This window comes from Lithobates pipiens, unplaced genomic scaffold (genome assembly GCF_037356315.1).
Source record: "Lithobates pipiens isolate NorthernLeopardFrog02 unplaced genomic scaffold, aLitPip1_a1.2 Scaffold_10, whole genome shotgun sequence".
NCBI classification, from domain to species: domain Eukaryota; kingdom Metazoa; phylum Chordata; class Amphibia; order Anura; family Ranidae; genus Lithobates; species Lithobates pipiens.
Genome location: NW_027507686.1, coordinates 10,265,748 through 10,282,377, shown reverse-complemented (window position 1 = coordinate 10,282,377; position 16,630 = coordinate 10,265,748). Strand labels below are relative to the sequence as shown.

Sequence of the window (16,630 nt, the reverse complement as noted above, 5' to 3'; positions counted from 1 at the left end):
ACTAGTAAATGTTTATTATTCATATCCAGGGTATGGGCTGGCCTGGAGTTACACACCCTGTACAGTAACATACCTGAGTGTTGTTTATGCTATGGAGATAAAACAGATTTATATTTGTGCTGTCTTTACATCTGCGTTGGACTCTGTGCCTACGGAACATAAAACTTATCAGGGATTTGCTCCTTGTACCTAAATGTGACATCATAAACGTTTATTGAGGGTGATAGAGGTTTGCCATTCACTATATATAAATGCGTTGGATTGTTTCGGTCCCTCTGCCCTGCTCCAGTGGTGACCCATCCTGTACCTGCACCCACGTGACATGGACACACCTAGAAGCTTTCAGATTGGACTTTACCAATATGAGGAAAGCTCTTGAAAACAAAAAGTGCCAATCTCAGTATAGCCTTTTTTGCTTTCCTTTATCTGCAGTATTCATCCTGAGAAGGGAGGCAAAAGTCTGTGAAAATGGGGGAGCAATGGTCTACCCGGTGGCTTAAAGGAGCCTCCTCCGGTTGGGTCCAACAGATAAAGCATTGAAGTGTATCTAAATTAGATATTTTTTTATAGTTTTGGATAGCTTAGTAAAGGGTTATACATACAAGGGTTTCTCCATCAGGGATCCATGGATCCTTATGCCACATTCACACGATCGGACTTTCTGCCAGACTTGGCCCGGCGGACGGGAATCTGTTGGACAATTCGATCGTGTGTGCTCTCCAGCGGACCTTTTTTCCCAAAAGTCAGACAGACCTAGAAATAAAACATGTTTCCAATCTATTAGATGGACTCAAAATCGGGTAAACCGTTTGTCTGTGTGTTGGTCCGATGGACCAGATATGATGCAAGGGCAGCTATCGGTTACTGGCTATTGAACTTCCTTTAGTCCCGTTTACATCATCACGTTCGTTCAGAAAGTCCCTTGGACCTCCGCCGAATGTCCGTCAAGAAGACCATCGGACCTGGTCTGTCGAAAGGTCCGGTCGTGTGTACGCGGCATTATGGTTCCTCCAGAAGTTGCTGGGGGTTCCTTGAGCAATGAGCAAGTTCTGCCTCTGAGATAAGTTCCTACTGAAACCATGGATCTTTTTAGCTATCTGTAAGCCCCTGTACACACGGTCGGAGATTCCGACAACCAAATCCGTCGGATTTTGTCCGTCGGATTTTGTCCGAAACTGTTGCATACACACGGTCGGACAAAGTTGACGGAAAATCCGACATGATGACGTTATTTCATTACGACGGGACTACTTTCAGGCTAGTAGCCAATAGCTTTGGTGTAGGAATTTGATCTGAGCATGCGTGGCACTTTGTCCGATCGGAATTCTCTACACATGATCGGAGTATGTCCGATCAGAGCATTTTGTCGGAAAATTTTACCAACAAGTTGGAAAACTTGGTCCGTCGGATATTCCGACGGAAACAGTCCGATGGAGACCACACACAGTCGGAATATCCGACAAAACGGTCCGATAGGACACATTCCGTCGGAATCTCCGTGTCACGTACCTGGTGGAAGGAGCCCGGAGTGCAGGGAGCGGCCTCTCGTAAGCCTCTGGCTCGAGATTCCCTGAGAGTGGGAACAGGGACTCTAGAGTTCAGAGGGCACAAGTGCCAAGCAGGTGATAGTAGGATTGGCCCTGGGCCCGGGTACAGGTAGGAGGTTCTGGAACAGCTGGTGAGCAGTCAGCGGCTGGCAGCGGGTACAGGTGATCGTACTGGATCAGCTGGCAGGCAGGCAGCGGACAGCGGCGGTCACGGATGGCAGACCGGATCAACTGGCAGAACAAGCAGGGTCAAACACAGGCCGGGTCATCAACGGGCAGGCAGCAGCAGTACAAAGGAGAAGGCAGAAGCGTAGTCAAAACAGTCCGAGGGTCAAGGCTGGCAGCAAGCAGGAGTAGTCAGGAACAGGCCGGGTAGAACAGAGCAGGAACAATCAGGTTAGCAGAGGTAAGTCACAGGAACGCTGTAGATTGGACAGCACCGGGGCACTAGAATGGATTCCTTAAGAAGCCCTCTGGGCGCCAAGAACGGTCGCACGGCGTGCCCGCGCGCGCCCACGTGAAACCGTGCAGCCGTTCCTGACCCCGCGTGCGCACGTTCGCAACCTCGCGCACCTGCGTGCGCCCGTTCGTACCTGCTCGCACCCGCGTGCGTCCGTTCGCGCCAACGCGCGCCCAGGGAAACCTATTAGCGCTCAACGAAGGGATTCTGTGGATAGGTCTTCCATGGGCCGCTGGATTTCGGGGACGACCATGACACTCCGACCGCGTGTACAAGGGCTAAGGAGGTAATTCTTCCCAATAACGACAAGTGTAAGGAGCGTTCTTTCCACTGACCATCACATTAATTTATCATGAGTTGTAGATATGGTAACTTTAGTAGGGGTTCCCTGAGGCCGCGTACACACGCGCGGACTGTTGGCCCAACCTTGTCCGCTGAACAGTGTTTGGGCGGACAGTCCGCTCGTGTGTGGGCTTTCAGCGGACAGTTGGACGGACAAGGTTTTACGGAAATTCCGAAAAACTGTCCGCTGAAACCTTGTTTCAACGAACAGTCCGCCCGTGTGTAGGCTTGTTCGTCAAACTAAGTTCCGCGCATGCTCAGAAAGGATTTTCAAGCCGAAAGTTATAATGCAGTGTATAGGACGTCGTATTTTGCGTCCCGTCGTACGTGCCGTTCACGTCATCGCGCACGGTTTCAGCAAACTGTTCGTTCGTCGTGTGTGGCCATGTCCGTCCATGCTAAGTTTGAGCGGACTGTTCGCTCAAACTGTTGGACGGACAAAGTTGGGCCAACAGTCCGCGCGTGTGTACGCGGCCTGAAACAGGAAAGTTATTTCAAGGGTTCCTCTGTGTTATAAATTTTGAGAAAAGCTGGGTTAGACCCTTTCTCAGGTTTTCATTGCTGTTTTTGTCTTCACTGGGGCAATTCCCCAGGTAATTCTCATAGCTGCGACATCTGTGTTGCCTTGGCAGCAGAGTCTCTCCAACACAACAGCCCACTCAGATGGTCACCTCTTATGCACACGATCGGAATTTTGGTTGCAAAAAGCTCTGATGGTTTTCCCGACGGAATTTCGCTTAAGCTGTCTTGCATACACACGGACACACCAAATTCCGACCATCAAGAACGCGGTGACGTACAATGCATACAACGGGACTAGAAAAAGGAAGTTCAGTAGCCAATAGTTTCCGTCTCGTAGTTGAATCTGAGCATGTGTGAGTTTTTGCGCATCGAAATTGCATACACACGATCGGAATTTCCAATAGAAAGTTCTTCCGTCTGGAAAAATTGAGAACCTGCTCTCAAATTTTTGCTGGCGGGAATTCGGCCAGCTAAAGTCCCATGGAGCGTACACACGGTCGCATTTTCCGATGCAAAGCTCTCATCAGTCTTTTGCTGGCCAAAATTCAGATTGTGTGTACGCGACATTACTGTTCTCCACTTCCCTAAGCCCAGGAATCCTGCTCCCCTTTTACTCCTCCTGCTGATCCCTAGTACCTTGGGACATGTATTCCCATTCAGCCTATAGCTCAAGGTTTCTTAATCTGAGGTCAATGGACCCCTAAGTGGTCTATGGATGGGTTTCAGGTGGTCCGTGAGGGTCAGATAAAAAATAACATTTACATTCACTATAGAATCCTCCCCTTGTCTCAATCAATGCTTTTCCATTGAAAGAAATCAAAGAAAGCACACCCTGCCGCTGCTTATAGTGTCAACCGATAAGCGTCTCTTGAGTCGTTGTTGGCCCATGTTTACCATTTAAATTTGTATCATTGTTCTCTTCCCAACCACCATCTTGTGTCACTCCATAAGAGCAAATCCTAATTCCCATTTTCTAGTTGTAGATTTGAGCACAATTGTTTTGTTTATTTTGCATAAGATGATTGTATTTCATTTTTGTAATGAGTGGCCATTCGTTTTTGCATACAATTTCAGTTTTCTTTTGTTAAGATTGTTTGCTTTATTCATACTTTTGTGTTTCTCATATATGTATGAGGCAATCACATTTCAATAAAATAAAGTACCGTATTTATTGGCGTATAACACACACTTTTTTCCCTTTAAAATCAGGGGAAAATCGCGGGTGCGTGTTATACGCCGATCCGCCACGATTTCCTTGTGATTTTTGGGCTCTGGGCGGCTTTCAGACGCCTTCGGCCCTTCTAGTGGCTTTCGGCCGCCTTTGGCCCTTCTCGGCGGTTTTCAAGAGTGGCCAGAAGCCTCCAAGTATGGCCGAGGCAGTCGAAAGCCTCTGAGTACAGCCGAGGCATTTTTAAAAACAAAAGCTGAGGGCGCAATGACGGACAGGCTGCAATGATGGACAAGGCTGCAATGATGGACAAGGCTGCAATGATGGACAAGGCTGCAATGACGGACAAGGCTGCAATGACGGACAGGCTGCAATGACGGACAAGGCTGCAATGACGGACAAGGCTGCAATGACGGACAAGGCTGCAATGACGGACAAGGCTGCAATGACGGACAGGCTGCAATGACGGACAAGGCTGCAATGACGGACAAGGCTGCAATGACGGACAAGGCTGCAATGACGGACAGGCTGCAATGACAAGGCTGCGATGATGGACAAGGCTGCAATGACAAGGCTGCAATGACGGACAAGGCTGCAATGACGGACAAGGCTGCAATGACGGACAAGGCTGCAATGACGGACAGGCTGCAATGACGGACAGGCTGCAATGACAAGGCTGCGATGATGGACAAGGCTGCAATGACAAGGCTGCAATGACGGACAGGCTGCAATGACGGACAAGGCTGCAATGACGGACAAGGCTGCAATGACGGACAAGGCTGCAATGACGGACAAGGCTGCAATGACGGACAAGGCTGCAATGACGGACAGGCTGCAATGACGGACAAGGCTGCAATGACGGACAAGGCTGCAATGACGGACAAGGCTGCAATGACGGACAGGCTGCAATGACAAGGCTGCGATGATGGACAAGGCTGCAATGACAAGGCTGCAATGACGGACAAGGCTGCAATGACGGACAAGGCTGCAATGACGGACAAGGCTGCAATGACGGACAGGCTGCAATGACGGACAGGCTGCAATGACGGACAAGGCTGCAATGACGGACAAGGCTGCAATGACGGACAAGGCTGCAATGACGCACAAGGCTGCAATGACGGACAAGGCTGCAATGACGGACAGGCTGCAATGACAAGGCTGCAATGATGGACAAGGCTGCAATGACGGACAAGGCTGCAATGACGGACAAGGCTGCAATGACGGACAAGGCTGCAATGACGGACAAGGCTGCAATGACGGACAGGCTGCAATGACAAGGCTGCAATGATGGACAAGGCTGCAATGACGGACAAGGCTGCAATGACGGACAAGGCTGCAATGACGGACAAGGCTGCAATGACGGACAAGGCTGCAATGACGGACAAGGCTGCAATGACGGACAAGGCTGCAATGATGGACAAGGCTGCAATGACGGACAGGCTGCAATGACGGACAAGGCTGCAATGACTGCAATCGGCGCGTTATACGCCGATAAATATGGTACATATATTCATTGCATACAAATGCCGCGTACACACGATCAGACTTTCCGGCGGACCAGAGTCTGACGGACAATTCGATCGTGTGTGGGTTCCAGCAGACTTTTTCTTCCGGACTCGGCTTTTAGCGGACAATCCGTTCGTCTGTGTGCTACTCTGACAGACTAAAACCAACGCTAGGGCAGCTATTGGCTACCGGCTATGAACTTCCTTATTCTACGTCATCACGTTAGAATCCGCCGGACTTTTAGAGTGATCGTGTGTCACCAAGTCCGTTCGTTTGAAAGTCCGGCGGACCTCAGTTGCAAAGTCCATCGGATTGTCCACCGGACCAAGTCCATCGAAAAGTCTGGTCGTGTGTACGCGGCAAAATTGTGAATATTTCTGGGGAGGAGGTCCTTAGCTTTCATCGATTTCCTAAAAGGGTCCATCATTCAAAAAAGGTTAAAGTGTCACTAAACCCACATCAATAAAAAACGATCAATAAATGGTGTATTCCATGCTGTTCATACTCAGTCACTATGAGATTCGTTTTCTGTATTCCGCAAAATTGTTGCTCCTGCTGCTCTCTATCTCCACCTTCTGTTCATGTCCTTAATTCAGCTGGGGATTTTTTGCAGCTGTGGTGGCAGCTCTGCACATGCTCAGTTTTCAGTGAGTTTCTATGCTGAGCATTTCCTCCCTATCACATCTGAGCAGCCCGTGTGACTTTAGACTTTGCGCAAACCAATCAATATACGCGTACTGGGATTTATTTATTTTTTTAACAAAAACGTGTAGCAGAATAAATATTGGCCTAAATTGATGAAGAAATTCTTTCTTTCTTTTTTTTCAATTTTCTTTATTGGATATGTTTTTATAGCAGAAAGTAAAAAAAATTGTCAGTATTTTCTTGTTTAAAGCGCAAAAAAAAAACGGAGGTGTGATCAAATAGCATCAAAAGAAAGCTCTATGGGGGAAAAAGGACATACATTTTATTTGCGCAATTGTGAGTTAAAGTAACGCAGTGCCGAATCCCAAAAGGTGGCCTGGTCAGTAAGTGGGTTGAAGCTTCCGGGGCTGAAGTGGTTAAATATTGAACTTCTATCAATATATAGCAGAAAACATTGGTTCCTTCCTTTCTTCTCTATACAGGCAATGCCTCCTAACATTCGTCATACACTGAATCGCCCTTTGTTCACCTGCTGAGCCCTGACCAGGTCTTGGCTCCGCCCCTGGACTGTCACATAATCAGCAGCTGGCAGATAAACTAGACGGAACGTAGCGGAGAAGAAGTGAGTTATTTTGTATCTTCCAACATCCTGTGCTGCCAACCCTCAGAAGACAGAGGAGGACTTCTGGGAGTGAAATGTTATCCTGCCCAGGTAATTCATAGCTCTCATCTCTCTGTCTGGTAGTTGTCATATCTAATAAGACTTTGTATATACAATGGGAATGGGAACACTATTGAATGGCATCTGAAAGTGGATGGGATATATTAGGCGACAAGTGAACATGTTATCCCAGAAGTTGATTTGATGAAAGCAGAAAAAATTTGCAAATGTAAGGATGTGGGCAACTTTGACAAGGGCTATATTGTAATGGCTGGACACAGGGGTCAAGTCCTGGGGAGAAAAAGTGTGGGAACTCCCACCCAAGATCCACTCGCCCACCAAAAAAAAAAAAAAAAAATGATACACTCATATGCACGAACGCTGCAAAAGTGGCATTTCTCATCCAATTTTCGTATTGTGTGTATGAAGCTTAACTGTTAGTACATAAAAAAAACAATCCTCAATAAACATAAATACGGTATCCATGCAAATGTGAACATTGTGTTCTGATCTTTATTGGGGAATGTTGTTTTGTATATAGAGTGTTTATGTGGTGAGTTTACACTTTTCATTGAACAGAGTTTGGATAACACAGGGTTAAACGGAAAGGTCATAAATGAACTGCATATTATCTGGACAGAATGTTGGGGAGATAGCGATGTGTTCCTGCTTAGGAGATGTATGTTATCTTGGGGGGGCTGCAAACTCTGCAGGGGCTCCAACACACAGTCGCTGCTATTCCAACCCTTCACATATTTCCACATAAACTTCCCTCCTGGCATTAAACTTTGCCAGGTATTGTGCCCAGCTTACCATCCCAAACTGATGTTCCTCCCTCAGCTCACCTCTCTCCCTGCATGTCCTGTGAGCAGAATAGCTGTGCTCCTCCTCTGGGTTCTCTCATCATATGGCACTGAAGATAGAGGAGGGGGGGATTCAGCGGGACACACAGAGCAAGTATGCAGGAGACTGGGGGGGAGATGAGGAGACAGAAAATCGGGACGGGCTGGCGGGGAGGAGAGCATCACGAGAGGTCTGACTAAATACAATCTCTTAGCAGCAGGGACCTGATCTACCCGGCAGCTAGCTGTGATTGACAGGTAGATCGAAGCAGAAGCTGTCATAGGGCCCCCTACTGGCAATGCCTGAATGGTCAGGTGTGCGGCACTTACTATTACAAGCTGTGTCGGCGGCTGCTGGTGTAGCACCTCCTACACAGCTCACATACTTCAAAGTCTTGCAGGACACGACTGCTAATGGGAACTGAGTTCCTGTTGTGGAAAAAGTACAGGAACTCCGTTCCCATGTGTTCCCGCAGGACTTGAGCCCTGGCTGGACATTTGAGTGAGAGCAATTCCAAAACTGCTGCTCTTGTGGGTTGTGCCCAGTTCTGCAGTGGTCAGGACCAACCAAACGTGGCCCAAGGTGGTGGTGGTGGCAGCAGGTTCATGGGTGGCCAAGCCTCATTGATGTATGTGAGGAGGGAAGCCTGGCCTGTGTAGTCGGATCCAATAGAAGAGCTACTGTAGCTCAAATTGCTGAAAATGTTCATGCTGGTTCTAATGGAACACACAGTGCATTGCAGTTTGTTGTATGGGGCTGTGTGGCCGTAGACCGGTCAGGGTGCCCATGCACCACACCCAAAAGAGCCTACAATAGGCACGTGAGCATCAGATCACAGAGGTATCGAAGAAGGTGGCTTGGTCTGAAGAATTCAAGAATGATTTGAGGACTTTGGCTTGAGGAACTTTTGACTTGGCCTCCGAATTCTCCAGCTCTCAATCCAATTGATCATCTGTGGGATTTGCTGGAAAAATAAGTCCCATCCATGGAGGCCTCACCTCACAACTTGCAGGACTTGAAGGATCTGCTACTGACAGCTTGGTGCCAGATACCACCAGGCATGTACTGGCCATCGGGACTACCGGGAGTTTCCCGGTGGGCCGATGGCTCAGTGGGCCACTCTGATGTAAGGGGGCTGGTGATGGGACACTCTGATGTAAGGGGTGCTGATGGGACACTCTGATGTAAGGGGGCTGGTGATAGGACACTCTGATGTAAGGGGTGCTGATGGCACACTCTGATGTAAGGGGGCTGCTGATGGGACACTCTGGTGTAAGGGGGCTCCTGATGGGACACTCTGATGTAACGGGGTGCTGATGGGACACTCTGATGTAAGGGGTTGCTGATGGGACACTCTGATGTAAGGGGGCTGGTGATGGGACACTCTGATGTAAGGGAGTGCTGATGGGACACTCTGATGTAAGGGGGCTGGTGATGGGAAACTCTGATGTAAGGGGGTGCTGATGGGACACTCTGATGTAAGGGGGTGCTGATGGGACACTCTGATGTAAGGGGGTGCTGATGGGACACTCTGATGTAAGGGGGCTGGTGATGGGACACTCTGATGTAAGGGGGCTGGTGATGGGACACTCTGATGTAAGGGGGCTGGTGATGGGACACTCTGATGTAAGGGGTGCTGATGGGACACTCTGATGTAAGGGGGCTGGTGATGGGACACTCTGATGTAAGGGGGCTGGTGATGGGACACTCTGATGTAAGGGGGCTACTGATGGGACACTCTGATGTAAGGGGGCTACTGATGGGACACTCTGATATAAGGGGGCTACTGATGGGACACTCTGATGTAAGGGGTGCTGATGGGACACTCTGATGTAACGGGGGATGATAATGGGACACTCTGATGTAATGGGGTGCTGATGGGACACTCAAAATGTAAGTGGGCCGGTCTGGATGAAGTCCAGGGCCAAATTTCTGTCCCAGTCCAGCCCTGGATACCACAGCTTACCTTCAGAGGTCTCGTGGAGTCCATGCCTTGATGGATTATGGTGGGTTGTCATAACTGTATGTGTGATCAGTGTATTTCTATACATTGTCCGTTTTATATTTTAATTCCCAATTCCTGACTCTTAGCCATTCTGAATATAAACTGTTCATTCTACTCTATGAATTATAAAGGGGTGGTTATATATTTTGTATTGTAGACGATAGAGCTGCATGATTCATCATTAAGAATCGTTATCACAATTTTTCCCCCCTTACGATCTTGACAAAGTATTTCCCGATTCTTTCTATGCAGAGAATTCTCTCTGCTCTGTTGAAGCCGACAGCCGTCAAAGGAAGGGGAAAAAAAAAAAAAACAGGCAGTCTGCCAAGTATCACAACATTCTTTAGCAGTGGAACTAATGCCCCGTACACACAATTGGACATTTGTGACAATAAAATCCATCAGATTTTTTCCACGGATGTTGGCTCAAACTTGTCTTGCATACACACAGTCGCACAAAGTTGTCGGAAAATCCGATCATCAAGAACGCGGTGACGTATAACACATATGATGGGATTATAAAGAGGCCAATAGCTTTTTTCTCGTAATTTATTCTGAGCATGCGTGGCACTTTGTCCGTCGGAATTGTCCACACACGATTGGAATTTAAACGATCGGATTTTATTGTCGGAAAATTTTAGGTGCAGCTCTCAAACTTTTTGTGTCGGAAATTCCGAAGGAAAAAGTCAGATGGAGCCCACACACACAGTCGGATTTTCTGACAACACGATCCGATCGCACATTTTCCATTTTTAACCTTTTATTAAAGATCAGTACACAAAGCACTACAAAATGATACTCCCAGTGTTGTCCTACCTTTAATCATATTAATTGTTTTCCTTTTAAATCCTCTATGTCTTTCTGTCTTAGTAAGGAGACCATCATTACCAGGATGTCCCGATCATTTGAGACGCCAGGAAAACGCAGTGAAGGTGCTTGCTGTAGTATTTGTGATTGCTGTAGTATTTATGGCGGCCGTCTTTGTGGCAGCCTGGATGCTAAAGGAGTCGAAAGATCAAACTGAAGAAGAGGCTGAAAGAATGGCCAAAGGAGCGGATGAAGAATCAGCTGGTAATACGTTCATTCATATATTTGGTTTTCTCCGTGGGAAAAATCGTTATTTTGTGCTCAGCAGACAGAAACTGAACTCTGAAACAGAGCTGACCATATTCTTATGCTTATAGAACCCCCTGCCCCCCCCCCCGACTGCCAGAGGCATGATGGTACCCATAGAGGCAGGGTGGGCTAACATTTTCCCAGGGCTAAGTCTGAGGTGGGGAATGTGTTGTACAAATTGGGCGCCGGTATTGAACCCAAAACAAAAAAAAATGCAATATATTGCAACTACTGGCAGGGGTGCATACAATGATCCAGACATCCATCATTTCAGGGAGGTGGCGCTTCGTGCCCGCAACCCGCATCCCGAAGCAAAATATTTTTTTAAATCACGTTTTCAATATTTTTTATCACAGTGCTTTTGGGGAGGAGGGTGGGTGGTATGTGGCAGTGGAAGGTCAATTTTTTTTACAATTTTATTTGTTTTTAATCGTTTTTTCACAATGATTTTTATTGGGGGGGTTGGGGAAGTGGACAGTGTTGGTAGGGCAGGGGAGGGAGAGTGGTGTCAGCAGTTAGTTTTTTTACACTTTTTAATTTTTAAGAATTTTTTTACAATATTTTTTTTTATATTTTTTGGGGGGGCTTTGGTGAGATGTCAGGGGTCTAAACCGAACCCTGACATCTCCCCTTTGAGACAGGCAAAGGGACTGAGGACACAGATTCCCCAGTCCCTTCCTCAACACTAAAGACAGAGGCTCATGTTCGTTCGTAAGCTGCTCAGTTATCACAGGACACAGGAGCGATCCCACTCACTGTGTCCTATTCCTGGCAGTCCCCCCCCCCACATCTGGCAGAAGAGGAGAGGAGCCAAATGCGCGGGACGAGGGGGGGGCAGAGGAGGAGGACAGGAGGGGCTGGAGGAGAACAGGGAGGGGGGTGGAGGAGAACACAGGGGGGTAAAGGAGAACACGGGGGTGGAGGAGAACATGGGGGGCAAAGGAGAACACGGGGGGAAGGAGAACACGGGGGGGGGGAGGAGAACACGGGGGGGAAAGGAGAAAACGTGGTTGCGGAAGGAGAACACGGGGGGGGGGGGCGGAGGAGAACACGGGGGGCGAAGGAGAACACGGGGGGGGGTGAAGGAGAACACGGGGGGGGGGCGAAGGAGAACACGGGGGGGGGCGAAGGAGAACACGGGGGGGCGGAGGAGAACACGGGGGGCGGAGGAGAACACGGGGGGGGGCGGAGAAGAACACAGGGGGGGTGGAGGAGAACACAGGGGGGGGCGAAGGAGAACACACGGGGGGGCGAAGGAGAACACAGGGGGGGGGCGAAGGAGAACACGGGGGGGCGAAGGAGAACACGGGGGTGAAGGAGAACATGGGGGGGTGGAGGAGAACACGGGGGGGGGGGCGGAGGAGTTCCCGGGAGTTCACGAGGCGCTTGCGGGTGTGCGGTAGCTGCCACAGAAATGCGAGAGACTTGAGATGTATGATGATCAGCTTTTATCTATTCATGTAAAACCTTTATCCCAGAAGGGGAAAAAAAAAACTGCTGTAACTGATTATAAAGTGTTAGGCGGAGTTTGACTTCAATTTGTTAGTGTATCTAAATCTCCTAGTACATCTAACACTTCCCCCTCCACCCACACTGACAATGCTGCTGTCTTTTGTGCCCCCTGAGCTCCTTCATCCAGAGTGGAGGCACTCTAATACAGGAGGTGGGTTACTGGCCAGATCACCAGGTAAAAAAAACAAACAAAAAAAAAACCAATCCAGCCATTATATCTAATAAATACTTGTTGAGTTCAGTACCGTTTCAAAGCGGATTTCACCCTAAAAAATACCATTCCTCCTCTTCTCTGACCTCCCCCCCCCTTCACTACATACATACTATATCTTCCCTTTCTTTATTGTCTCATTTTTTAATTTTTTTATAATTTACCTTTTTATTTCTGTGCAAAGGTTTCAGTCCCAACCCCCATCTTCCCTCCTTGTCTAGGTAAATGACATGCAGCACTCCCGATGCCTCCTGGGATATTTGACATCCATATCCCAGAAGGAACCAGAAGTGGGCCTGGTGGCACGTCATCTGGAGGTATTGGACTTAACCTGGAATGGCAGCCCCTCCAGATGATGTCACACCAGAACGTGACAGCGCGGGACCAGAAGAGAAGCATAACTCCCAACTGTCCCTGATTTCGAGGGACTGTCCCTGATTTGAAGCAATGTCCCTCTGTCCCTCGTTCCCCCTCATTTGTCCCTCATTTTGGTCTGATCTATATACAGTGGTGTGAAAAAGTGTTTGCCCCCTTCCTCATTTCCTGTTCCTTTGCATGTTTGTCACACTTAAGTGTTTCGGAACATCAAACCAATTTAAACAATAGTCAAGGACAACACAAGTAAACACAAAATGCAATTTGTAAATGAAGGTGTTTATTATTAAAGGTGAAAAAAAATCCAAACCATCATGGCCCTGTGTGAAAAAGTGATTGCCCCCTAAACCTAATAACTGGTTGGGCCACCCTTAGCAGCAACAACTGCAACCAAGCATTTGCGATAACGTGCAATGAGGCTTTTACAGCGTCCTGGAGGAATTTTGGCTCCACTCATCTTTGCAGAATTGTCCTAATTCAGTTACATTAGAGGGTTTTCGAGCATGAACGGCCTTTTTAAGGTCATACCACAACATCTCAATAGGATTCAGGTCAGGACTTTGGCTAGGCCACTCCAAAGTCTTCATTTTGCAGTTCCTTGGACGTTGTTGTGGGGTCTTTTGTGACCTCTTGGATGAGTCGTCGCTGCGCTCTTGGGGTAATTTTGGGCAGCCGGCCACTCCTGGGAAGGTTCACCACTGTTCCATGTCTTCGCCATTTGTGGATAATGGCTCTCACTGTGGTTCGCTGGATTCCCAAAGCTTTGGAAATGGCTTTATAACCCTTTCCAGACTGATAGATCTCAATTACTTTCTTTCTCAATTGTTCCTGAATTTCTTTGGGTCTCGGCATGATGTGTAGCTTTTAAGGATCTTCTGGTGGACCTTACTGTGTCAAGCAGCTCCTATTTAAGTGATGCCTTGATTGTGAACAGGTGTGGCAATAATCAGGCCTGGGTGTGGCTAGAGAAATTGAACTCAGGTGTGGACAACCACAGTTATAGTATGTTTTAACAAGGGGGGCAATCACTTTTTCACACAGGGCCATGATGGTTTGGATTTTTTTTCACCTTTAATAATAAACACCTTCATTTACAAATTGCATTTTGTGTTTACTTGTGTTGTCCTTGACTATTGTTTAAATTGGTTTGATGTTCCGAAACACTTAAGTGTGACAAACATGCAAAGGAACAGGAAATGAGGAAGGGGGCAAACACTTTTTCACACCACTGTAGTTGTATATAAAATTCACTTTTTATCTTTCAAAAAGTATTTCCCAGAGCTAAGCCTTTCATTAAAGGCCTAAATTGCTACATTTGTAAATTTTAAAAGCTAATATAAAGGAATAGTAGCGGTAAAAAAAAGCACTTGCAGAGTTGATTAACTTTTTTTTGGTTAATTCTCCTTTAAGGGGGTGTGGCAGGGGGGCGTGTCCTATACCTACATACATTTGCTAGTAGGTGTCCCTCATTCCCATCTCAGAAAGTATGAGAGAAGTAGATCTCAGCAGCGAAATGCCGAATCCACTGGTGGGTGAGTATCCACAGTAAATTGAGGACAACCCAGCAGTAAAGTGGAGGGCCACCCTAAAAAAAAAAAAAAAAATGGCATTAATATTCATAAAAAAAAAAAATGTTGCAACCTCTGTTGCTAGGCAGTTTTTCTAATCTGCCTCTCCCTACTCCGCGGTGATCTTCAGTCTTCTCGTCCTCGCGTTGTCTTCTGGGGGAATGGGGCGCGCTGTGTTCTGGGAACTGTGTGTTTCAGCGCACCCCATTCAAAAAGCGTTGGTGACTCGGGCATGCGCAGTAGGAAATGGGCAGTGAAGCCACAAGACTCCACTGCCTCTTTCCTTTAGACCCCCTTCACACCACACCGCCCACAGCGTGGGCGGTAAAACGCCGCTATTTTTAGCGGCGTTTTACCGCCGGATTTGCGGCGCATTTCGGCCGCTAGCGGGGCGCTTTTACCCCTCGCTAGCGGCCGAGAAAGGGATAAAATTGATTTCAATGGGGAGCAGCAGTGGAGGAGCGGTAAACACATCGCTCCAAAGAAGCTGCTGGCAGGACTTTTCCCTGACGTTCTGCCAGCGCACCGCTGTAGTGTGAAAGCCTTCAGGCTTTCCCATTACACACAATGGTGCAGCTTCTTTAGGGCGGATTGCAGGCGCTATTTCTAACGCTATAGCGCCTGCAAAATGCCCTGGTGCGAAAGGGGTCCAAGTGAGGACGGTGGCGCTGGGACACGATATGAGGGACGTATCGGCCTCGGGGGTGCCGACATCGCGGGCGCTCTGGACAGGTAAGTGTCCTTATTAAAAGTCAGCAGCTACAGTGTTTGTAGCTGCTGACTTTTACTTTTTTTTTTTTCGTTGGAACACCCCTTTAAATAAACAGAAATAAATAAATCATATTGGGGGGGGGGGGGGGGGGTGAAAATCCTCTTTAAATTGCAATGTGGGTGATGTTGTTGTCATTCTATCCTGTAGGGGTCACTGTGGAAGATTTGAGTAGCTCTGTGCACAAGGCTCTGATCAAGCCCCTCCCTGAGATTCTTAAGGACCTGTCCCCCGAGGAACTGGGGCAGCTGAAGGAAGATCCTCACACCTACATTAATAATGAGGAAAATGCTGAATGTACTGAGCAGTTTGTCATGAAAAATGAATTCTTGAGAAATGACACAAGGAAAACAGCGGCATCAAATGTGACTACGGAAATGACAAATCGGGGACAAGAGACGGAGGCCACTAGATGTCCCACATGTGAGAAACCTCATGGGTTCAGCTAATAGATCTTCCGCCTTGCAACACTGGGGTCTTCAGTATGAATCTCGGTCAGGACATTGCCTACACCGAGTTTGCATGTTCTCTCTGTATTTGTGTGGGTTTCCTCCGGATCCTCCCACACTCCAAAGACACGCTGGTGGGTTAATGGTCTAAATGAGTATGTGTATATATGTATGTCAGACAGGGATCTTACATTGTAAGCTCCTTGAGGTCAGGGACGGATGTGAATGTATAATATGGAAAGATCTGCATAAAAAAAATGACAGTGCTATATAAATGTCTGCAATAAATACATTTTCCTTCATCTTTATCAATTCATTTGCAGTTCTTTTAAAAAAAAAAAAATTATTTAACTGCTTGCCGCCTGCTCCACCATCAAATGACGGCGGGGGGTGTGGCTCTCGTTCTGGGATGCTGTCATATGACTGCGTCCCAGAACGCCCGCACCATTTTGTAAGGAAACAGCGCGACTCCGACCAATGATGAGGCACTATTCCTCCCACTGACACCAATGATGGGGCACTATTCCTCCCACTGACACCAATGATGGGGCACTATTCCTCCCACTGACACCAATGATGGGGCACTATTCCTCCCACTGACACCAATGATGGGACACTATTCCTCCCACTGACACCAATGATGGGGCACTATTCCTCCCACTGACACCAATGATGGGGCACTATTCCTCCCACTGACACCAATGATGGGGCACTATTCCTCCCACTGACACCAATGATGGGGCACTATTCCTCCCACTGACACCAATGATGGGGCACTATTCCTCCCACTGACACCAATGATGAGGCACTATTCCTCCCACTGACACCAATGATGGGGCACTATTCCTCCCACTGACACCAATGATGGGGGCACTATTCCTCCCACTGACACCAATGATGGGGCACTATTCCTCGCACTGACACCAATGAT

At 47.9% G+C, this 16,630-nt stretch overlaps 1 protein-coding gene across 1 annotated transcript; it reads left to right on the top strand.

Moving 5' to 3' along the window:
• The first annotated feature begins 6,704 nt into the window (after positions 1-6,704).
• Positions 6,705-16,007, top strand: LOC143927407 (uncharacterized). Its single transcript, XM_077451477.1, has 3 exons — positions 6,705-6,902; positions 10,570-10,770; positions 15,401-16,007. The coding sequence occupies exons 1-3, from the start codon at positions 6,887-6,889 to the stop codon at positions 15,697-15,699; spliced, it is 516 nt and encodes a 171-aa protein (XP_077307603.1). The 5' UTR covers positions 6,705-6,886; the 3' UTR covers positions 15,700-16,007.
• Positions 16,008-16,630: the final 623 nt, after the last annotated feature.

Bases quoted from the DNA above. Each gene is read 5' to 3' on its own strand.
- LOC143927407 (XM_077451477.1), top strand. The intron at 10,771-15,400 runs GTAATACGTTCA...TCTATCCTGTAG, and splicing joins AGCGGATGAAGAATCAGCTG to GGGTCACTGTGGAAGATTTG.